This window comes from Dasypus novemcinctus, chromosome 23 (genome assembly GCF_030445035.2).
Source record: "Dasypus novemcinctus isolate mDasNov1 chromosome 23, mDasNov1.1.hap2, whole genome shotgun sequence".
Lineage (NCBI taxonomy): Eukaryota > Metazoa > Chordata > Mammalia > Cingulata > Dasypodidae > Dasypus > Dasypus novemcinctus.
This window is the reverse complement of record NC_080695.1, coordinates 59,099,916-59,123,478: the sequence shown is the minus strand read 5'-3', so window position 1 is coordinate 59,123,478 and position 23,563 is coordinate 59,099,916. Positions and strand designations below refer to the sequence as shown.

The 23,563-nt window shown below is 44.5% G+C and overlaps 1 protein-coding gene across 3 annotated transcripts in view; it reads right to left on the bottom strand.

Annotated features, from left to right (window-relative positions):
• SNX29 (sorting nexin 29) overlaps positions 1 to 23,563 on the bottom strand; it is a 627,210-nt gene that overhangs the window by 142,612 nt on the left and 461,035 nt on the right. For all 3 annotated transcript variants that reach the window (XM_058286440.2, XM_058286438.2, XM_071211343.1), the window contains 2 exons: positions 21,113 to 21,168; positions 17,521 to 17,602 (listed from right to left, as the gene is read on the bottom strand). In XM_058286440.2, coding sequence (XP_058142423.1) covers positions 17,521 to 17,602; positions 21,113 to 21,168 — 138 coding nt within the window. The remainder of the gene's footprint in view (positions 1 to 17,520; positions 17,603 to 21,112; positions 21,169 to 23,563) is intronic.

Genomic DNA, 23,563 nt, shown 5'->3' with positions numbered 1-23,563 from the left:
TGCCTGCAATGCTCCCCTTCTGTTTACTTAGTAAACTCTAAAACATCTTTCAAGAATAAGCAGACAACCCTAAGTAAAACCATGGACTAGAGTTAATAGTACAATTATAAAAGTGTGCTTTCATCAGTTGTAATATTCTACCATACCAATACAAGGTGTCAATAATAGAGTGGTATATGTGAATCCTCTACTTTATGCATGATTGCTCTGTAAACCCAGTGGGACTTCTCTTAAAAAAAAAAAAAAGAATGAGCAGATATCTTCAAAGAATCACTCTCTTTATCCCCAGTCTAATTGGGGCCCCTCATAAATCTCTGGAACCCTAATTAGTAATCCTTTATAGCATATGTTACTGTTTGAAACAATTTATTATTTTATTATTTTATTTATGTATTATTTTACATTGATGTGTTTAACATCTCTTTTCTGATGAAACTGTCAGCTTCAGGGCAGGGGTTGGGAGGCAGGGGAATTCTACAATGTTCACCGATGTAGCCCCAGGACCCAGCACAGTGCCTGGCTCACAGGAGAAGCCAACTCATTCCTATTGTTTGATCTTTGCCATAAGGCCCCTCTTGCTGGTCCTAAGCTCTCATGCTCAGATGGCTCATGGTTTTGGGGCAGGTGCTGGGACTAGGACCTTAAGTAATGATGACTATGAGAAGGTTTGGGGATTATAGCTGGACATACCACACACACACATACACACAGAGACACTGATCCAACTATGTATGAGGCATTCTTGACTGCTGAGCTCTAGAGAAACCAAACACCACTAAAACATAAGACAGTATAAACCTGGGGCAGGTAAAACTTTCTGGACCAATTTTAAGCAATGAAGAAAGTTGTTGTAAACAGTCAGGAAACAAGATAGAACTGACTGTAAATGTCAAGAGGAAGGATTCAGGAGGGGCTGGGAGTTCAGGGAAGAGTCTGATAAATCTAAAGAGAAAACTCTAATGAGTTGGGCCTATCAGCATATACTAGGATTGGAGAATTGGAGTCAAGAGTAGGAAGTCAAGATGAGAGAGCAGGGCCTCCCACTAAAATGGTTTGTTCATCCATTCAACAAATACATGAGTTCGCCTCCTCTGTTCTTGGCACTGGGGATACAGCAATCAACAAAACTGACAAAGAGCTGTGCCTTACTGGGGCCAACTTACTACCAGGTCTGGTTGAATAGCGCCCCCTGGAGGGGCAGGTCATAGCCTGCATGTTTTAGTGGTGTTTAGTTTCTCATACCACACTGTGGGCCTGGGTCCAGACTTTAAGGGCGAAGTCCCGCCTAGAGACATAAACACACAGCCATGCTGACGCTGTGTGAGTACCTATATCTTTTGACTTTTCTGAGCCACACAGCATGTAATGACGGGCTGAGGCTGGAACCCACCCTGCTCTGGAGCACTCCAGGTTGGACAAATCATCTGTCTGTAGTCCTGACTCTTCTAGCTGAAAAGAGCCTGGACAGAGCTCTTGGGGCAGTATCAGGGTGAATGTGTACCTGTGTACCCCACTTTTCATGGAGTGGTGATAAAATGAGCAAGGACAGATAATAGAGGCAGAGGTCCATGTTTGTCCACACAGACCAGGAAGATCTGAGAGTCAGTAAACGTTTCACATACTCAAAAGCTTGGAAAGGAGCCTCAGAGGTCAGTCCTGCATGGGATAGGTCACTTAGCATCCATGCGATCCATTCATCTCCATCCTGGTGGTCAGGCTTGGAATTTGATAAGAGTACCCTGCCTTTAAGCAGTTCTCCAATTCAGTTTCTTTTCTTTTCTTTTTTTCTGCATCAATTAGTCAATGACCTAGACTATATTTCTCTATCAATTACAACCATATCCCCAGTACCTAGCCCAGTGCCAGATGGCTGATAAGTGGTCAGATAAGCAAAACTTTTTTTTCTCACTTCTACCCACATTGGTCCCCATTCTGTCCTCTGGTGACAGCTGGAAGTACAGGAAAAAACTCAGGACCTGGTGGCGACCAGCAAGGAATCTGGTTCTGATACTTTTGTGGGGTGTGACCTTGGCCAAGTAATTTATTAAGCATTCTGAACATCTTTTTCTCTACCTCTAAAATGGAAAGATGTCTCAAAACTCTCAGACTGTATGTAACAATAAAATTAAATAATGTGTAGTTCTTCAACAGGTCAGCCAAGAAATCCCTTCATCCTAAGACTTTGGGGATCAAGAAACCAAAGAATAAACAATAAATCTCATAAACCAAGTTAAAAGAAAAGCAAGAGAATAAAAAGTATAAAACAAAGGATTACTTTCCAAAGAACTCCAACAAATTGACAAGAGACCATCAGTCCCACAGAAAAATGGGGAAAGGATACAAATAGGCAATTTACAGAATAAAAACATAAATGGAAAATTAAAGAACAGAAATACATTCAACCTCATAAATAATAAAAAACTTCAAATTCAACAACAGTAAAATGTAATTTTTTCAACAGATTGGTAAAATTTTAAAAGACTGAAAATAGCCAATGTTGGCAAGGAGACAGGAACAAAATACTCTATCTTGGTGGTGTGACTGGCAACTGGGTCAGTCTTTTGGGAGAACAATTTAGCTGGACCTATTAAAATAAAATATGTGTATACTTCTCATCTCAGCAGATCCACTTCTCCCTATTTAGTCTAGAGAAATACATACAATGTGTACAAAGAGGTCTATACAGGGACAATTCCTACAACTCTGTTTGCATTGGACACGAAATGGAAACACTATAAATTCCCATCATCACAATAATTACAGGAAATAGTGTAGAAATTATCAGGAAATAGTGTAGAAATTTTAGAAGAGTAAGGAAGAAAGATGTCTATGTACTGATGACAAAGGTGTATATAATATGATTCGTTTATATCAAACAGAACAAAATAATAATACATTCAATGGATTAGTATAGCATGGGGCTCTCAACGTGGGACAATTTTGACTCTCAGGAAACATTTGTCAAATATTTGCAGACATGTTTGATTGTCACAAATGGAGTTGGGGGTTGTTATTACTGGTATCCAGTGGGTGGAGCTCAGGGAAGCTACTCAATATCCCATTATATACAGGATAGGTCCCACAATAAAGAATTACCTGGTCCAAAATGTCAAGAGTGTGTTGAGAAACCCTAATGTACAGATATATAAAGATCACCAAACTGATTCTCAATCCAAGCTTGGGCTGTGAGCAGCCCAAAGACTGTAGTGGGTATGTGATGTGTAGCCAGTCTGGCCCCGTTCCCCTTCTGCTAGTAAGGAGCATCTTCATCTTCCTTTGGGGAAACACACCTCTCTCACTTATCTACAGCACTTGGAGTAGGTATATGACTTGAAAGCACCACAAAGACACTCCAAAACACAATGAACAGTAGACATGGGGCAAGTCCCTGACTACTAAGAGTCAATGAGACTCAATTTTAGGACCGTTGAAAGCCTTGGAAGAAATAAAGTCCTCTTCTTTGAGGGCTACTGAGTTGAGGGAATATAAGCCTGGAGGTGTCTAGAGATATATTGCTATAATAGACTGGCTGTGAACAGAGCAAACAAAGAGCAAAAGTAACCTCCCAGAAAGATGGAAGACTGAGTCCTAATGACAATGAGCCCCTGAAATTCAAGCTATGCCCATGTTTTTTTCCATTAAGCAAGTCAGCGGTGTCCTTTGTTTCTAAAGCCAGTTTAATTTGGGTTTCTTCTTCCTGTAACCTACACAGTGCAGATATAGATAAAGAATTAGAATTTTGGAAATCCAGTCTCAAGTCGTTGACCCAAGATGGAGGCATAAGATGCTCTGGGGTGCTGTTTCATCACAGAAACTTTGAAAAACTAGCAAACTCTAGCACAGCCATCTTTCTTAAAACTCCAGAAAAGAGTTAAAAGGTTGCAGTAAGTGGGCAAGGGCCGAATCAAGAAAACATAGCTTTACAAATGGCAGGAGAACATCCTGATACCATTGTTGGCCCCTATCCCAAACCTCCCCAGTGTTTTGTAGAGCCAGCCTGCACTCTCATTGTGGGTCCCTGGTCCTGAACCAGACAGAGTAGAGTATCCCTATGTGCATACTGGAGTGCCTGTATGCTGATGCCAATCAACTGGCTGGTAGCCTGAAAGACTGAATCAGGAAATGAGTTTCTGGCTTGCCCTCCCAGAACTTGCCCTGTAGTCAGAAGCAGCTTGCAGACAGTCTAAGCAGTGTAAGAATCAATTAAGTCAAAGCAACCTAGTGCAAAGGATTTACATCACAGAATAGAGTATCCAAGAGAAAGTATATCTCATAGGGAGAAGGATGGGGGGCATATGAATTCCTGTAAATGAGGAATTCCTAAGCTATAAGCAAGCACAAGCCCAGGAAAAGACACGATCTTAGAAAAGACAGACAGGACAATGCATCTTACAGTCACCTCAGAATGATCGTGAAAGAAGGGCTAAATTCTAAAAGAGAATACTGGCTAGCGCAGAGCCAATTTGAAAAGACTGTGAAAGGTGTGTGGTTTTTTTTCCATTGGTTTGTTTGTTTTGTTAGCTTCTGGCTCTTAAAGAAATCTCCATGATATCACTAGCCAGATGCAAGCTTAAAGAAAAGACACCTCAGTGACGAAATCCCAGAGTTAACACTTTAAAATATTAAAAGTACAATGGACAAAAAACATTAAAAGACAAATAAAGAGAAAGGAAATGATGGCCCATCCAAAGGAACAACATAAAAATCCAGAAACCATCAACAAAAAAGACCAGACTTTGAATATACTGGAAAGACTGGGGGGGAAAAAAGGTCCTCAATTTACTCAAAGAGATGAGGAAAACACACAGAACAAACTAAAGGATGTTGGAAAACAATGAATGAACAATATGAGAAAAATCAATAAAGATAGAAAAATTTTTAAAGGAACAAATAGAAATACTGGGGTTGAAGACCAGAATAACTGAAATGAAAATTCCCTAAAGGGTTCCAACAGCAGAATGGAGCTAACAGAAGAAAGAATCAGTAGGCTCAAAGACAAGACAACTGAAATTATTCAGGCTGAAACAGAAGGAAAAAACTTTAAAAAGCAAACAGACCCTAAGAGACCTATGCGGCACCATCAAGCATACCAATAGATGTGTTATGGAAAGCCCAAGAGGAGAAGAAAGATAGAAAAGGGCAGAAGAAATAATCAAAGAAATGTTGGCAGAAAACTTACCAAATTTAACAAAAAAATGTGAATATGCGCATTTGGGAAGCACAATGAACCCCAAAAAGGATAAACTCAAGGAGAACCACACCCAGACATGTGGCAGTCAACTGTCAAATGCCAAGAACAAGAACAGAGTTCTTGTTATGTTATACAAAAGGGAGTCCCAATAAGATTAAGTGCTAATTTCTTACCAGAAACCATGGAGGCAAGAAGGCAGTGTGACAAAATAAAGTGATGAAAAAACAACTGTTAATAAAGAATTTTATATCTGATAAACTGTCTTTTAGAAATGAGGGTAAGATTAAGACATTCCCAGATAAACAAAAGCAGTGGGAGTTCATCCTCACTAGACCTTACTAGGAAGTTCTTCAGAATGAAGAAAAGGATACTAGAAAGTGGATTGAAGAAGTACAAAGAAATAAAGACCTCCAGTAACCATATGAATAATTATAAATGCCAGTACTATTGTACTGTAACTTTGGTATGTTACACAACTTTTTATTTTTCATAGGTTCTAAAATGCAGATGCATAAAAAGAAATGTTAAATCTATGGTTTTGTGCATACAATGTACAAGGATATAATTTGTAATAGGTACAACAAAAAGGTTGGAGGACATGTAGTAAAAGAACATTGTATGTCTTTGCTATTGAAGTTAGGTTGGTTATCAAATCAAATATGATACAGATTTAGGACGTTAAATTTAAGTGCCAAGGGAACCACAAAGAAACTATAAGAAAAGTATATGAAAAAGAAATGAGAAGTTACTCAAAATGGTACAGCACAAAAAATCAAATAAGAAAGTAGGTATTCATGGAAGAATTGAGGGGGAAAAAGGTATAAGTCTTACAAAGACCAAATAGCAAAATGACAGAAGAAAGTCCTGCATTATTAGTAGTTACTTTAAATGTAAATGGATTAAATTATCCAGTCAAAAGGCAGAACTGCAGAATGGATAAAAAAGCATGATCCAACATATATGAGTTTACAACAGACTCAACTAAAATTAAAAGAAACAAGGAGGTTAAAAGTGAAAGGATGGGGAAAAACATATCATGAAAATAGTAACCAAAAGAGTTAGGGTAGCTATATTTATAACAGATATAATAGACTGTAAGTCAAAAATTGTTACAAAGGCCAAACAAGGTCATTATACACTGGTGATAAAGGGGTCAGTTCAACAAGAAGACATAACAATTATAATATATATACACATAACAACAGAGGCCCAAAATATATGAAGCCAATCCAGACAGATTTAAAGGTAGATATAGATGGTTCTACATTAATAAGTTGGAGACTTCAAAATACTACTTTCATTAATGGATAGATCATCTAGACAGAAGATCAGTAAGGAAACAGAAGACTTGAATGATACTATAAACCAGCAAGACCTAACAAATATACATAGAACACCTCACCCAACAGAAGAATTCACATCCACATGGATGGATCATTCTCCAGGATAAACCATATATTAGGTCAAAAAACAAGTCTCAATAAATTTAAAAATATTTAAGTCACACAATATATCTTCAACTACAATGGAATTAAGCTAGATAGGAGTAACAGAGGAAGAACTGGAAAATTCACAAATATGCGGAAATTTAACAATGCACTCAAACAATGGATCAAAGAAGAAATCACAGGGGAAATTAGTTTGATTGTAAAGTTTTGGTAAGGGATGGTGGTGATGGCAGCACAACATTTTGAATGTAAGTAATAGCACTGAATAATATACCTGAACATGGTTAAAAGGGGAAATTTTAGATTGTATACGAGAATAAGAATTTAAGAAGAAACTATAGGAATGTATAACACAGTGAACTCATGTAAACAAGGAACTCTAATAGTACAATTATAAAAACGCTCTTTCATGAATTGTAACAAATACACCACACTAACACAAGATGTTAATAATAGGGTAGTATATGAGAACTCTGTATTTTATGCATGATTTTTCTATAAAACTACAATATTGCTAATACACTTTTAGAAAAGAACAAGAATTCGTATCTCAGTCAGAAGAGCAGACAGTCAGCTAGTCCCCCACACTGTCCCAAGGAGAAGGGGCCTGCCTGCATGTGAATCAGGATCCCAATACAGGAGCTGGGTGCTGCTAAGGAGATGGCTGCATCCAGAGTGCCTTAGCACTGGTGCATCCAGCATTGCCCAGATCCAACCTCTACCACTAACCTGTAGACCACAACATAGCTCCCCAGGTAAACCTGCCCACAAGGGACCATGCACAACGACCAAGAAACTCAGCATCCGAACCACGTGATACTTACATTGTTTACTACAGACGGGGCTTCCTCGACTACATCACTGTTCACTTTTAGGGCAATTTGCTGTGGGAGGTTGTCCTATGCATTGTAGGATATTGAGCAGCCTCCCTGGCCTCTACTCACTAGACAGACAACCAGATATGTCGCCAAATACTGACAAATGTACTCTTGTGGGAAAATTTGCTCCCAGTCAAGATCTACTTCTGTGGATAAATAATCCAGCATCAGTTTCACATTCTGGTGTGTGTTGGCGCCTTCAGACCCCCACCACCTCTGGATTCTGAGGCCATCAAACTACTGAGCTATCAAAGCTGTATTTAGTGACAACACAAAGGGACAGTCTTACTGTGGAGAGCTATCTGGGGATCATCCAGTTGTCTAAACAACACCTTACCTCATGGTGGGGGAGGGTCCTCCTCATTCCAGCAGCAAATGTTTAATAAGCACCTACTCTTCACCAGACATGAATGTGTCAAGCACTCAACAAATGAGTTCAGTCACAGTCTGTTGAAGCAAAAGTTCTGCCAGGGCATAGGTGGCTCAGAGTCTGCAGAGGAGAGAAGCTGTGAAGTTGTGGGAATGCCCTCTGAATCTCTTTGTCCCACCCAATACCCCCTCTATGAGCTCAGGGTTCTGCCCTGCTGCACTGCCCTTAGGTAGCCTGCCTTATTCCCTGGGAATGCTTCTCTTGGAACACATCCTCCAGACCTCCTGAGGGCCCACCTACCTCTAGCAGGTATTTCCTGAGAGCCCAAGATGTCTAGGAGAATGAAGAGAAGTAAGACAGAGTTATACCAGAGGACACACAACACACACACATACAAGAATAATCTCAATGTAATGTTCAAGTCCAAAGCAAAATCTTGACTGATCAGCCGTGATGTTTGAGGCACTGTGCTGGAGTCTGCTCTGAAGGAGCTCTCAGCCAAGCAGGAAGACATCACAGGGGTTTAGGCAGGTTTCAATTACTGCAGTGGTGAAGATGCTATGATGGGGGAAGCCCAGGGGAAAGAACCTCTTGGCAGGAAAGCTGCTTGGAGAAGGGGGTATCTGAGCTGACTGCACAGAGGCCCCCAGCTCTCAGGACCAGAATTGACATCAGGTGTGTCTAGAAACACCCAGGGATGGAAACCAGTAGAGATGACTAAGCCATGCATAGAAACTCCAAGACCACAACCAGATAAAGCAGGTCTCCTTTCCCCCTTCTTATCCAGTCCACGTGGAAAAAAATTTTCTGGCAAAGAACCCTCACTGACGATATGAACACCCTACTTCTGATTTCTGTTGTGACTCAAGATCTGTTTTCTTTCCTGATCAGATTAATTTCAGGGACACTGGCATATGGTTTTATGGAAAATGATGAAAAACAATATTTAAAATCCTTACCTCCTTAAGAACAAAAATATCACCAACCAATTAACAGCTATTTTAAATCTGTAATAGAATAATTGGTCATTAAGATGTTGCAGGTGATGATTATTAGGAGTGATAAAGAAACCATGCCAGGGAATGGTTCCCAGTGTGCAGGGACTGCTCATTTACAGCCTCTGCTGAAGGCCCACAGGCTCGGGACTGTCACTCCTGCATGTGGTTCAGGCTTCCAAGAGAAGGAAGTGCCCTATGCACTTTAGTCTCTTCCCCCTTGCCTCCCACGAGCTCGGAGTAGAGAAAGGAGAAAGGACACAGAGCAGGAGAGAGGAAAGGTTGAGAAGGGGAGGAGGAGGAGGAAACTCAGGGAATAGGAAAGGAAAAGGGAAAGGAATAAAAGGGAGGAGAGGGAGAGAGCAGAGGAGGGCGGAGAGAGGAAAGGGCAGTGAGGAGACCAGGAGAGTCCTGAGAAAGCAAGCGGGCAAGAGGAGGTGGCAAGGGAGAGCTTAGGAGGAGTGGGGGAGGACGAGAGGGCCCCCACTCATACGTGGCCCACCAGCGTCTTCCTCTCTGTGGATGAACCAAAGGGAGGTCCTCAGCCCCTGCCCCCGCCCCAGCCCACTTCAACAGTCGTGAGAAGCCCTGGAGGGCCAGACTTGCCCGAACAAGCACGCGTGCCTGGAAAGGGGAGGCTTCATCAAATCTCCCTTGCGGGACCAGAAAGCCCAAGACTCAGCACATGAAGTGGTATGCCATGGGGTACACAAAGCCTGGGCTAAACCTAAGAAACATGGAGCATTTTCACTGTCGGTCAGCGTGGGAAAATACATCTATCAGTTGTTAGGATAAAACAGGGATAGACTATGCACTAGTAGGCAAAATGCCTGCATGGACTAGCAGGGAAAGGGAGACTCGGGAGAAGTCCTGAGCCCCAGGCAGGATGGTCCATTCCCATGCCATTCCCCTTTACTCTCTCTCAGGGCCTGGCACACAAACAGGGGCTCTAGAAATGTTTGTTGAATGAATAAATGACTGGGCCTTCATTAGCCTCTGTGCCAAGTGGATCTGAGTGAAAATGTCGAGAAAAGCTAAGAGAGCCTCTGTTCCAGAGCAGGGGAATCACTGCTGTTCTGGTTCAGAACCTGGCAAGGCCCTGCAGCCTTCTCCCTGGGGTGTGGACTCACTCGAACTCCCCACAGGCTAATGTCAAGGGGCTGCTTTGGTTTTACAAACCAGAAGACAAGACAAGAGCTCCACTTCCAAACACCTTTCTGTAACTGCAACAGCTGGGCAGCAGTCCCTGAACAGGCGTCAAGGCAGGAGACAGCTTGGAGAGAAAAAGAAGGGCTTCCAGTCACGTTCTGAAAGGAAGCTTCTCGCCCCACTACCAGCACTCCTTGGGCTGATCTTGCGTCAGGTCCAACAACCTCCAGCTCCTCCCCGTGGAGAAGGAAATGAAAGAGGGCCCCTTACCACCTAGGGGAGAAGAGACCATTCTGGTGTCTTAAGGAAACGACTGGGTGTTCCCGGCCAGGGATCAGCGGCAAGCAGGCACACTGAGTGGCACCCTAGGTGAGGTGCCATTGCTTCTCCAGGGAGAACAGTCCCTCTGCCTCCTGCCAGCTCTCCTCTCTAGGCCTCCTTTTATGCCCTGGATGAGATAAGGCCCTGGCAGGTTGCACACCTCATCCCTCCTGCTGCAAGTAACACCAGGCCAGGCCCAGCACTAGAAGGTGGAAAGTCTGATGGGCAGAGCCACCGGGTCTTGGGTTGTGCAGCTTCTGGACAAGCAAAGGTCAGCCTTTCTGTGAGGAGACCTTCATGGCTGAATTAATTCATCTTAGAAATTTTTGAAGTTTTCTATTCTGTTTGGTGGGGGTGTGAGGTAGGGGAGTAGGGAGGGACAGCATGTCCTTCCTGTGTAATTACAAGACTTCATTCAGACACATACCTGTTCTAGGTCTGTATGAAATGCAGGAGCACAAGGAGGAACTGCTGACCACGTCTTCATAAATTACCTTTGATTCCAAGACCATCTGGCTGAGTGGATGAGCAAGTCCATCGCGGCCCTCGCTGGGGTCCTGCCCCTCTCCTGGGCTTGCAGAACAACCGGGTGCCCAGGCCATGCACGAAGGCCTTGACCCGAATGCCCCTGGCACACCTGCTGCCAGCCTACAGAGCCTTGGGTTTTCTGCTCCCAGGCCATGCAAAGCAAGTTAGAGCTTTGGCCCAGGCTGGGTCCCCAGCCCCCCTGGAAGTCCTGTCTGACCTGGGGCCCTGCCGCCAGGTGTTTAGTTCCCCCTCTAGCCTTTTACTTGTCTCCACAGGATGCCATTAAAGACACTTAAGTGTCTCTTTTTAAAAACATAAAAAATAAAACCTCATAAAACAATAGAGAGGAAAAGGTCATTGGAAACAGGTCTACTTCCACCAGAAATCTTCCTTCAGGTAAGGGAGCCAAAAAAGGCCAGGTGCCTACTATCCAGAATCTGAACCTCTCCCAGCCACACTCTTGCATTTCGACTACTGGAATGGACATCCCGTACCCCACCCAACTCAGACACCGGGAGGTTAAGGCACTTGCTTCTTGAGTCCCCATGGCAGCTGATGTGGAGCAAGGTTCACAAGCAGGTGCTAAAGAAAGGTTTGTTGAATACCTGAGGATGCCCAGAGACAGGCAATTAAATGGGAAATTATTGTTACACTTTCTTCGCAGCTCAATTATCACGAGCCAAGCGGTTGTTAGGAGCAGTAAAGGTAACACCTACCCAGTAGCTTTGCGCCAAGCCCTGGGCTGCACACGCCACGATGTCACCGAGGGACAGCCACTCTGCAAGCCAGGCAGTACTACGCCCCTACCCGTAAAGCCCACGTGCCTCTTACACAGTAGCGACACTGCACTCACTGCATAGTATCCATCTGCTGCACCAGACTCCCCTACTGGGCGAGGGTACCCTCAAGGTCAAGCTTGTTCCTCGCTGGTGCTGCAGAGTCGAGCACGTGCCTGGCACGTAGTAAGCCCTCAATATACAGCCTTTAGACAAATTATACTGTGGAAGAAAAGGAAAACAAAAGTTCTTCCTGTTTGGAAAGATAAAAACTGTGACAAAATAAGATATAAGTCCAAGGGAAGGAAACGGGCTTTTTTGTTTTCTGCTTTTGGGGGTTTGTCTTGAGCACTCCAGGAAAAGCTGGAGGTCAATGTGTCGTCCTCCTCAGAGGTGCTGGACTTGGTGGGAGGAGAATTCTCGAGGGCGGCGGCAGCAAGATCAAAGGCAAAGGCTCCCCGGTCTCACTTAAACAGTAGGGGAGCCCCAGGCCGCCAGACTACAACTCAGAAACCAAACCACAGGGGCTGGCATGGCCCCAGTTGGCTGTCCTGCCCACCTAGATATGGCAGGTGCAGCGGGAAGGGCCAGCTGTGGGTAAGAGAGTCGCACCAGCCTCATAACTTGTCCTTTCCCCTCCAAATCTGGGACGGGACTCGCTAGAACTGAGGTTCTTATAACCTGCATTACTGCACCTGTGCTTCACATTTCATCTTAATGGATTCCTCCCTGTCCGCAGAGACACACACAAAGCAAGCAGAAAGATGGGGCTGTAGGTAAAAGAAAAGTCGAGGGCCCAAGGGGTAAGCCATCTTAGGAGGGAGGATGAAAAGGAAGAGCTGAGAAGCCCAAAGCCTGAAGTCCAAAGTTATCCCCATCCTCCAAACCACCTAAACCCCATGCAGCTACCTAGAGCTGTGATCTATTATTAACAGGAAAAATGATGGCTCTTCCCTGCACTGCATATATAAACTTGCTCAGCTAGAAACACCTTTAAAAAAGAATCATCTAGGCTACATGACGCCTTTTGTAGTGGGACCTCAAGAATTGGACCAGTCTTCCTGGGGTACCTCCGTTCCTCCAAACTGAGACTTATTCTAGAAGAAACCAGCCTGGATGAAACAAAGCAACCCCCTCTTAAAAGAGGCTAATTAGTGTGAAATGCAAATAGAATATTGTAAAATAGCCAATGCTTCCCATAGCTAAATACGAAGGCTGATTTTAAACCCACACAGAGTGACTGGAGAAGACCAGTTCCCACGGCACATATAGTAAGGGCTGCTTTCAAAAAGAGGCAACCCAAGGATTCAGGAAATGCTGCATTATTTCAATTCCAATTTAGAGGTTGTCATGTTTGCTTAAGAAAAAAAAAGCAGGCTGTTTTAAAGGGCTGGCAGAGCTCTAAGAACACTTCAGTGGGATCCCAAACAGTGGCTCTCAAACTCATTTGGAAGTAGGGGGTATATGAAGAATGAGACCAACGTTTGAAAAAGGATAAACTAGGAATGCTTTGGGGAACAACGAATTTAACTATGTCATATGGAAGTGACAAAAAAATCAAGCACACAAATAAACCCGCAGGTTAACAGAGAGAGAGAGGGAGGGATGGAGGGAGAGACTAAGGAGGAACGGTCGTAGATTGAGGGATTTTAAAGTTATTGTTCATTTCATTAGGTGTTGCTTGCTTAATCATTTTGCTCTGGCTAGGGCCTGCTGGCAGCCAAGTATTAGCAGGTGCCGGAAGTGGCAGAAAGATTCACGGATGAAAAACCTAAAATTGGGAAAACTTCGGACATCAACTTTACTTTTCTGAAAACTGGGCAAAGGCTGCCATTTCTTACTTTTAGTGCCGGAACACACCTCGGCCCACCTCTCAGGACAGAGAAGCACAGCATGAAGACCACAGTGTTACAAGATCCAAACATTTTTTAATAACTTGCATTCAATCCTGTCAGCACTTCTAGCTGGAATCCTTTGTGCAAAATAGGAGTGCAGACGCCATCCACAGTACAACCGGGGAGGGCCTCGTCACTGCAGGCAGCAGGAAATGACCTTGGTTTCTCCGTGTTCTGAGAGGTTCCACCCAGCAGGCTCCCTGCACCCTAGCATCGCTCAATGGAAATATCCCAAGGCAGCACCCCTAAACCCTTCCATAGCCACAGCAGGGGGTCACCCTGAGCCAGCACCTGCTCTGACGACCTTTCAGAGCTAAACCACCTCGGCCTGACTCTGCGACTTGAAGACTTGATGGAGCACTGCGATTATTTCTAGAGAACATTCCAGCGTGGCCACTGGTGTGCCCCTGGCCCACCATCTCAGGGATGCAGGTGACCATCCACACAGGCAAGATCTCAGTCAGGCTGGGTGACTTCCCCATAACAGGGCCACCTGTCCCAGCTGTGTCTCAGATTTTGAAAGAGCTTAAATCTGTCCTCATTCAGTAGCACAGAATCTCTTTCACCCAAGACCTTGTCAGAAAAGACTATTTGAGCTGGAAAACAAGTTATCAAACCAGATGCTTCTCTATGCTTTAATTTCTCCATCTATAAAATGGGTGTAATGAGAGTCTGTTATTTCATGGGATTGTTGAGCTGTTTTCTGATTGAGCTATTTTACATAACATACATGGAGCAGTGAGAGGCAGTTTATTGTTATGATTCCTTCTCCAAATGCTTTTATCACACCTATCTGTTCCTTTAGAGCGGTTTCCCAAATATCCATTCACATAGCATTGTCCTGAAACTTTTCATGTTTTCACTGTCATTTATCTAGTATTTTCCTTTATGTTGACTCATTTTTTTTTTTTACTTAAGGCAACTGTCCATCATCATGGTAAATGGAAAACTAGTATCCTATGCTATAACTAGAAGCCAAATGTAAAATAACACAATGTAAACAAAACAACGTGAGTAAACTCAAGCCTGTTGCCTTCTTCTGTCTTTGCTAAAAGGACTAGAGGTGCAATAGCTACACGCTGAGACTTTGACCTTCAGGTAATGAGAAGCAAGGAAAAAGAGAGCTGAAAAAGGAGCGACCTCCTCCCTGCAGGATTTGTGAATTAATGCCCTAGCGCTATCTCTCTAAAACTTCCTTAAGCATACATAAAATAATCTTGCTAAGACTGAGGAATGAAGAAAAATAAGGGGGAGTGTAACCAAGGACCAAAGCAGGTTTATTGTTATTACAGTTATTATCTTGTCTTAATGAAGTAATTTGTAACACTGATATGAAAAATAAGATAAAAAAATAAAACTAAATAATCTTGCTTGCCCACACTCAGAGAGGTATTGTTCTAGCGCAGTGATACCCATTAGAACTTTCTGCAGTGATGGAAATATTTCCTATCTACACTGCCCAACATGGTAGCCCCTAGCCAAGTGTGGCTCTTGAGCACTTGATATGTGGCTAGTGTGACTGAAGAACTGAATTATTTATTTTTTTCCATTTTAGCGGAGCCATTTGTCATATCGGACAATGTAACTCTACTGAGAAAACTACATGTTCTGCCTCTATTGCCTTGGCTGTCCACAACTGCTGTCCTCACATTCATTTTAGGGCTGTGTCCTTGGTTTGAGGGCTACCCTTGGCTTCCTTAGAGGGAGTTCTTATGAAACCTGACTGATTTTTCTTAGGGATATAAATGGGGATCATCTATATTCGTCACTTTGCTTAATCATAAAGCCCTGGGTAGACATTTCTTTTACAGCTCCTTTTAAGGAATTAATATATTTTCTCCTCATTAGCAATGAGAATTACCCTATTGACCACATTTCCATTTTCACATTGCCTGCCAGGAAGCTCTTAAGAAATTCACACATTAAAGAGAGGAACTATGTAGAATCTCATAACAGATATATATAGTTTCCACTTTATCTCTTCAACTCTCTTAGTTTACATTTTCTCTGGCCCTGATATTTTATACTTCTATTTTATCATTCTAGTTTGTGAGTTTCTCTAAATTACCTCAACTCTTTTGGGAAATTAAATAGAATATATTTTCTTTAAAAAGCTAAGAAAAATCATGTCTCATGGTACCCGTATTTTAAAAGTCACCTATTATCCAATATCATTATGGCTAAAAAAAAATAACACGGTAACAAAGACTTTCTAAAATGATTCCAATGATATACTCAGATTTTGCTCAAGTACCAATCAGAAACATTATTAGCTAAAAAGAGAAAAACGACTGCATGCAAGAGGTGCTATTTCATGCACTTCAGGTTCAAGAAAGATTTCCGAGAGCCTGAGGTATGGTTTCAGTTGCTCTGGGTGGTGTGGGAGCTGCCTGCTTGCCGAAATCTGGGACAAGTCCTCAGTGCACCAGCTGGACCACACCCAGGAAAGCTCTGGAAACAAGTGAGGGATGAAACAGTGAGGGACGGGGAGTGAGTGGCTTTCATGCCATTAGGAGCACTGTGGAAACAATCTCCCTGGCAACAGCACATTTGCTGTGTCCATCTCATTTCACAGCTGACATTCAGAAGCTAAAAAGTACCAAGTCACTTCATGGGGCGAGGGGGAAAAAGGCAAAAATGAAAGGTCAAGGAAACCTCTGAAGTGATAGCACATTTTAATTTCACTCTAAAATAAAGCTGTCTGCTTCACATTTTTCATCCACCAGGCAACACTGTGCGGTTTTCTAATGACCGCCTTGTGGAACTTGAAGGACACTCAAATAACAGATTTTATTTTTTTTGGTTTGGGGTAAAGGAGAAAGAAAAGAAGAGAAGATGATATTTAAATATCTGTCAAATCTAAATCTTTTTTCAACCAGAGCTGAGAGTTTCATGGACTCTCAGATTCTCCGAATGCTTGTTAAAGTACTAACGTTGCCCAGCTGGACATGTAAACTAAAATGACTTTCTGATCCAAGCTTATTTGCCAGGCTCTAGCTCATCTGTCTGTACAATTTTAAGACATGCATGTACATGCTCAAACCCATTCCTGTATAACACATGCCCACCACCAGTACTTGCCACCAAGGAGCAAACATGGCAATCATCTGGAAGGCAAAAAGAAAGCATCGAGTGCCAGCGCTCTGCCACGTATTCCTAATTCTAACAACAGTTTTGCGAGGTAGGGATTACCATTATTTCCCTTTTACTGATAAGGAAACTACATTTGCCTAAAGTTACAGGATTCAAACCAGGCCTTCTACTTTCAAGTCCATTGTCCTTTTTCACCACCCCAGTCTCTGGGGAAAATATCTTATTAGTAGAGAAGGCTCCTTCAATGGGTCACTTCCCTGGGAAGAAACATGCCACACAATTCAAGTCTTTTCACAGGGAATAAGAACAGAACTTCATGAAAATTCCTGTGATACAAGAAGAAAGTAGAACCTGGAAGCAGGGAAGAGTTAGTGCCGAAAATAAAACATTCCCAGACATAAACAGAAAGCTGAGCATCAGAGTCCATGTAAGAAGGAGAAAAAAGGACAAAAAGGATAAATAAGTACGCTGAAGGAGGCCAAAAAAGTCAGAAAAAAGATGGGAAAACTGGGGTCCCATTTAAACGTAAATTCACCTCCAAAGCAGGCCAAGGTCTCACACTCCTGGGCCCTCAGGTCCCAACGGGGGGTGGCCATCTCGACCCCACTCTCAGATGAGGTCAACCCCAAGGCTAGCTCCAGTGGGGTCACCTGATCTGAGCCTGGCCAATCACAGAAGCCCATACCCCAACCCCAGAGTGATACAGGACAGACCAGTGGGAGGCACCTGGCGCTTTGCTGAAACCATCCAGATGGACTGAGGGCCTGGCGCTAGTGGGAACCTTCCACCAACCCATGGAGAAAGCTGCAGGAGAGGCAGTGCATCACAGCAAACAAGCAGGCGGTGGTTCCACCCCACCTGTGCCCGGGCACTCACCTGGTACACATGGAACGCATTCGCTGCCTTGCCCCGGAGGAACACCGAGGGGATCCAGACATTGATTAGTGCCCGGTTCGATCTGACCCAGAGAAAGAGATTAAAACTGGTTACTTCAGTCTATCAAAAACCAAAACAAAACCACAATTTTCTCTTTTAAAAGGTCTGCACAAGCAATTTATTACTACCTATATTTACAAGTAGTAGGAAACAAAAGGACAAGTTAAATCTCATCATCAGTGCCTAACTTTAAGGGCAGTTAGTTTATAGATCTTTACTATTTATATGTTTTAAATATATATGCATATACATATATATGTATGTCTATGTATAAACATGCATGCCGTTTGTATATTTGTACCCTAGAATGGGAAAGCACTGCTCTCAATTCTTACCAGTTAGGTGACCTTGGCCGTAACTCGTCTGAACCTTGGATTCCTCATCTGAAACTAAGGGACCATACTTGGAAGCCAACATGAGGCTGCGGAGGCTTGTGTGATGGCACCCACAGAACTCTTGCTGTGCTCAGCGATGTCACTTCTGGCCTGCCTGTGCCCATGTTAGACCCCAAGCTCCACTTTAGGATCAGCCTGCACAGAAGTGCTCAGAAGACCAAGGCCCTGGACATGAGTGACAGCTGGTAGGGGGGGAAGCCAGAGAGGGACACAACAGAAAAGGGCCACTGGAAACCCGGGACACTGGGGCCCAGATACTCTTCTTTCAACTTTTCCCAAAATGCCACATGTATGAGCCTAATTGAGCCACATATAAATTCAAATATAACAACATTTACTGAGTGCCTATAACGTACAGTTTCATGCTTTGATCTAGCTGATCTCATGAAATTCTCATTTTGACTCTTTCAGTGGTTTCCAAGTGGAATTTTGGATATGTGACAATTTTGCCTCACATGATGCCTTAAACTTCTGAGCTGTTGTGTGCCCATGCGCCACCGCCTTTGGACTGGGAGGATCCATGTGGAGATGACAAGGTGACTGCTGCTGAAACTTTGAGATAATCACGATAGCTATCAAGACAGTCCTACAGGATTCTGGAAGGTCCCTGCTCTGGCCTCCACTCAGAGCTGTCCAGGGCTGAGGAGCAGCTCATAAAAATTTGCCAGGCTCCTGGGCTTGAAGCACACCTTGAGACATTGACAATGGAAGATTCCACAGTACAACGTTCTCACAGCCTCTCCCCAAGAAAACAGCTCTTCAGGCAAAGGTTCTCTCCCGAAGCAGTATTTCTTCCGAGCTCTGAGCTGAGTTGGTGGCCTCCTTCATGGGGCAAAATAGGCCCTCTCGATCACATCCCCGAAGCTCAAAACACAAACGGCAATTCTGAGCCATCAAACTGGTTTGTATATTTAATGACAATCCTCCTATAAAGCTCCCCAAATTGTACCTTGGGTCCAGAGTGGTCCCTCTCATTTACCTGCCAGTGGGGGCACAGGAGTGTATCCAAAGCTGGTTCACATTAACCCCCTTGGACAGGGGAAGGCTGGACGATGCCCCAGGGCTACTGGGAGGCCACCCCAGGCTGGGTAAGCGCTTCACCCTCTCCGAGCATTTCCCACACTATCATAATCAATTGTTTATCATCTCCCTCCTAGATATGCGTCCATTTGTTCATTCATTCATTCTTAAATGAGGAGTTGAGAACCTACTATGTGCCAGGCGCTAAGTCCTGGAGATGGAGCAATAAAGAAAGCAGGCATCTGCCTACCCTCACGGAACATGGAGTTTAAAAGGGGAGGGAGGAAAATCTCCATAAAATGATTTAATTACCAAAGTGGTGGGTGCCACCCAGGAACACGGGATGCCAGTGAGCAACGGGGGCATGGTTAGTGGGGGGCACCACAGGTTTCCTTGAGGAAGCAATGTTTGGGCCAGGCTTCGTGAGTCCCAGCTCGAACCCAACATCTATAAAACAACACCTATCTCAGAGGGCTGTTGTGGGGACCAAGGGAGCTACAGCAGGCCTAGCAGAGTAAATGCTGTGTGCCTTAGAGTTAAATAAATAAAGTAACAGCCTGAGGGGGAGGAGCCAAGGCGAGGGGGAGGGGCCGGGCTGTCCAGGGCTCCTAGAGAAAAGAGGGGGACCGGGGACGAAGTTGAGTGGGCCTTCTCTGTAAGCCCACGAAGGATCCTGGTCTCCACACTGCGGGGAGGACGTGGCACCACTGCTTCCCAATGGCCTCAGTGAAGATGAGCAAAGGTCGGGAGGCTGCTGATGCCTCCAGGGCAGAAATGACGGGGCTGGACAGGCAGAGGCCACTGGAGGGCAGGGCCGGCTCCTCCATCCCCACCAAGCTCCTGGCCACTGGTAGGTGCTTGGAAAAGTCTTGGTTTCAAAATGAGACCCTTATGCCTCCCCACTGACTGCTCCCCACGTCTCTGATCTCCCGCGGTGGTTTCGCCCCTGTTCCCAGCTCGCCACCTGCCCTGTCCCCTGCCAGCTGCCATCCGACATCCTCCTCATGCTGCACGCCCCACCCGCAGCCCCTGGGAGGCCGACTCGCCTTTCGTTCTAGTCCTTCTCCTCTTATCCACTTTGACCTCCTTCCCTACCAACCTCCCATGCCCCTCCCCACCATGCAGCCGCCCCCGCACTAAGTGCTCTCTTGGTGCCCTCCACAGTTTTCACAATCTCATTCTAATCGCTGCCACAATGCTGCAAGCCCGGGGCCCTTATGAATGAGGAAACTGAGGCTCAGCAAGGTCACGTGGCTTGATCAAGGTCACACCGATATAGCCCTGTAGCTGAGATTTCAAGGCATGTCAGTTGGGCTCTGATAAAAATGTTCTTTCCAAAGCCTCGCCATCCCTCTCCAGAGGGAGGGTTTTCCCAGAAGACCCCTTCTCTGGGGGAAGCTGAGCCTTCTTCCCCTCACTACAACAGAGTGACAGAGGAGGGACGTTCTACCTGGCCTATAGCCCAGGACTCACCCCACCTTTTTTACCAGCCCAAAGGAATTACCTGTCCAAAAACCAAGGTAACCTGATCAGAAACAGATGGTTTGAAGACCAACTAAATTCCTTAAAGGGTTATTCAGCAGAGGCATAAAATGGAATCAAATCTGACCAAAAATCAGATTAGGGCATTGAATAACTGCTGTTTCCAATAACCCAGGGGTGGTAAATGCAAATGCCTACAGGGGCCACACAGATAAGGAAATGAGCAAAGTGGGCCAGGGTAAGGCAATAGGGAGAAATGGGGACTGCGGTGAACTGAAGGAGACAATTACTACTCAGCTCCAGCTGACTGTGGCTATGCAGGGATGTGGGTCCAAGTGTCAAAGAAAATAGAGAATTCTATTTTTGTAAGTAAAATCTCCCATCATTTAAATGCCAGTAAAAAATAAAACAACAACAACAACAACAAAACAGTGTTTTAAATACCCAATGGGGAAATAAAATATGCTGGAAGGCTAGACTCAGGCAAACAAGTTCCCACCTCTATAATAACCAAATCAGCATCGTGCAGATTTAAACAGTGATTTCTGTTTCTCCCTGCAGTCGTCTGGGACATAAGCCAAATAACAAAATCCTATTTCTAAAGATCCCCTTGTGAGCAGACGCCCTGGACTTACATTTCAAAGTCTGACAAACTCTGGTCTTCGGATGTTTGACTCAAATCTCCAGGCACCTGCCGTGGGGAGAGGGGGAAGGGAAGGAGAGAAAAGGCAGAACAGTTACCACGGCTCACACAACGGTGAAGAGCCCTGCCTCTCAGGGACGGCTGGCCATTTCTCCTTAGAATGATGTGGACAAGCAGTGCCTGGAAAACAGGAAGGGATTTTGCAGGACGGTTGGGGATTGTGTGGCAGTAATGAAAATAGGCCACCATGAGAGATCTCAATGATCTTTGTGGGAAAAAGACTGCTAAGCCTATTGAGATCATCGCAGGCACACTGAGGCATATAATTTTGGAACTCTACAGGCGTAATCAAGGATCTGTGATGTCAGGTATCATATGTGCAGTAGGCAAAACAGTCACTGTTACCTTGATGAGCATCACACCAGCAGACCCACCCACCAACGGCAAAGGTTCATGTCATCACCAAAAGGGCTCTATCCTCAGCTCCTCGTAAGGAGTGAGCCTTGGAGTCAGTGGGATGTGGCTTCCCCTCTAGACTCAGAAGGGCCACAGAAGAACATGACTGGAGGAGAGAAACTAAACCCCAGGAGGCTTTAACCAGAATTGCTTAGGCATCCTGACCACATCCTTGGCGGGGAGCTGAGCACCTTGATAGTGTTCACCTGCAGGAGGGACCTCAGGTAAGTGCCCACCCTCCCAGCCTCATCTGTCCCTCAGCTGGGGAGACAGAGTCTGGGGCTGTCACCAGGATTCACAATTATTATGTAAAGTCATTAGCAAATGGGCCAGCACTTGGTAGATGCTCAGTAAATGGTGATTTTACCATTATAACACCCAGGGAATAAGCTTTCTTTTCCTGATCTGCTCAAATCTGAATTGGCTAGAATTTTAAGAATTTGGATCAATACTAAGAGGATCCACAGGGAACAGAGAAGAAAGCAGGGTAATGAGGGAAAGGAGGAGAATTTTTGTTTCATACCTTGCACGTTTCACACCTCACACTTTCAGGTTATCTACCATCTTTATAAGACACAGTCTCAGAGAGGTCATGCCACTTGCCAAGGTCACACAGTTAGGAAGTTGGCAAAGCCAGAATTCAAAACTAGCTCTGTCTGATATTGAAGGCTTCCTGCTAGAAATCCTTAGCAAAGAGCAGGAAAGTCAATGAGCTAGAAAGTAAATGATGGGGAGGCGTGCAGACATGCTGCCTGGATAGAAGGTTAGAAGGCACTAAGGATAATCCCTAAATAAACAGTGGGCTCTGCTTTGGGGGAGGAAAACCGAGTGATTACAGAGCCCCGCTCTGAGGATCAAATCCCAGTTCTGCCTCTTCCTGACTGCACAGTCGTGAGCAAATCACTGGACCTTCCTGGCTGCACTGCCCTCACCTATAAAACGGGGATAACAGCAGTTATACTCAGAGGGGTGTTCTGAGGACAAAGTGAGTTAACTCCTGAAGAGTGCTCCTAACAGTGCCCGGCACGTAGAATGTTCTCAATAAATGGCTGTGGCCTAAAAGAACCATAAGGCTCTCACTGGAGGTAAAGTCTGCTCTGCCAAGTCCAAGAGGTGCCTCTCACACCAGACCTGGCAGCGTGGAGGGAGAACGAGTCCAGTGAGGCCTTTACTCACAGCTGGAGCGAAGCAACTAAACTGGGCCCCAGGCAGCAAGCTCTCCTAAGAAGTTGCTACTAAGGACTCCTTCAAACACAAGGAGAAGTTCCCTAGACCTGATGCCTCCTTGCTGGTCCAGGCACTAGCTTGGCTGGGGGTTGGCATGGTCCCACTGTTATGGCAAGACTGTCACTTTCCTTCAGGAAGCTGGCAGGAGAGATGATAGAGTCTACTGGGGAAGCAACAAGGCTGCGTGTACCAAAAGGTCTAAAAACATCCATGCCCTCTGACCCAGGAACTGCACTCCCAGAATTTATTGAACAGAAACAATCTGAAGAGACCAACCAAGACTTAGATTGGAGATTATTCCCCTTTCTGTTGCTTAGACAAGTAAAAAAAGAAGAGAAGCAAAGAGAAGCAGAGAAAAGAGAAGAGAGGCGAAGAGAAGGGAATCTAAAGAAAGGGTTTGAGAAATTATGGCATATCACATGACACAGCCAGGTTAAAAGAGCGGGGGGAGGGTTGGTTTGTATATACATATACAAATACTTGAGGGTATAGGCATAAAAATAATCCTGGGAAAATACACAGGAAAATAGTAGCAGTGGCTACCACTGACAACAGACTAGGAGTGGGAGACTGGGTGAGGGGAAGAGAATTAATTTTCATTTGCTACCTTTCTGTAAGACAAAATGTATCTCTATAACTGGATTGCTAAAGAAAAAAAAATCTACGTGTGCTTTTGAAGAATGAGTTAGCTTTCCAAGTAGTCTTGTGGATCTTCAGGACAGCGTGGTGAGTGACAAAAGGCAGAGCGCAGAATGGTGGG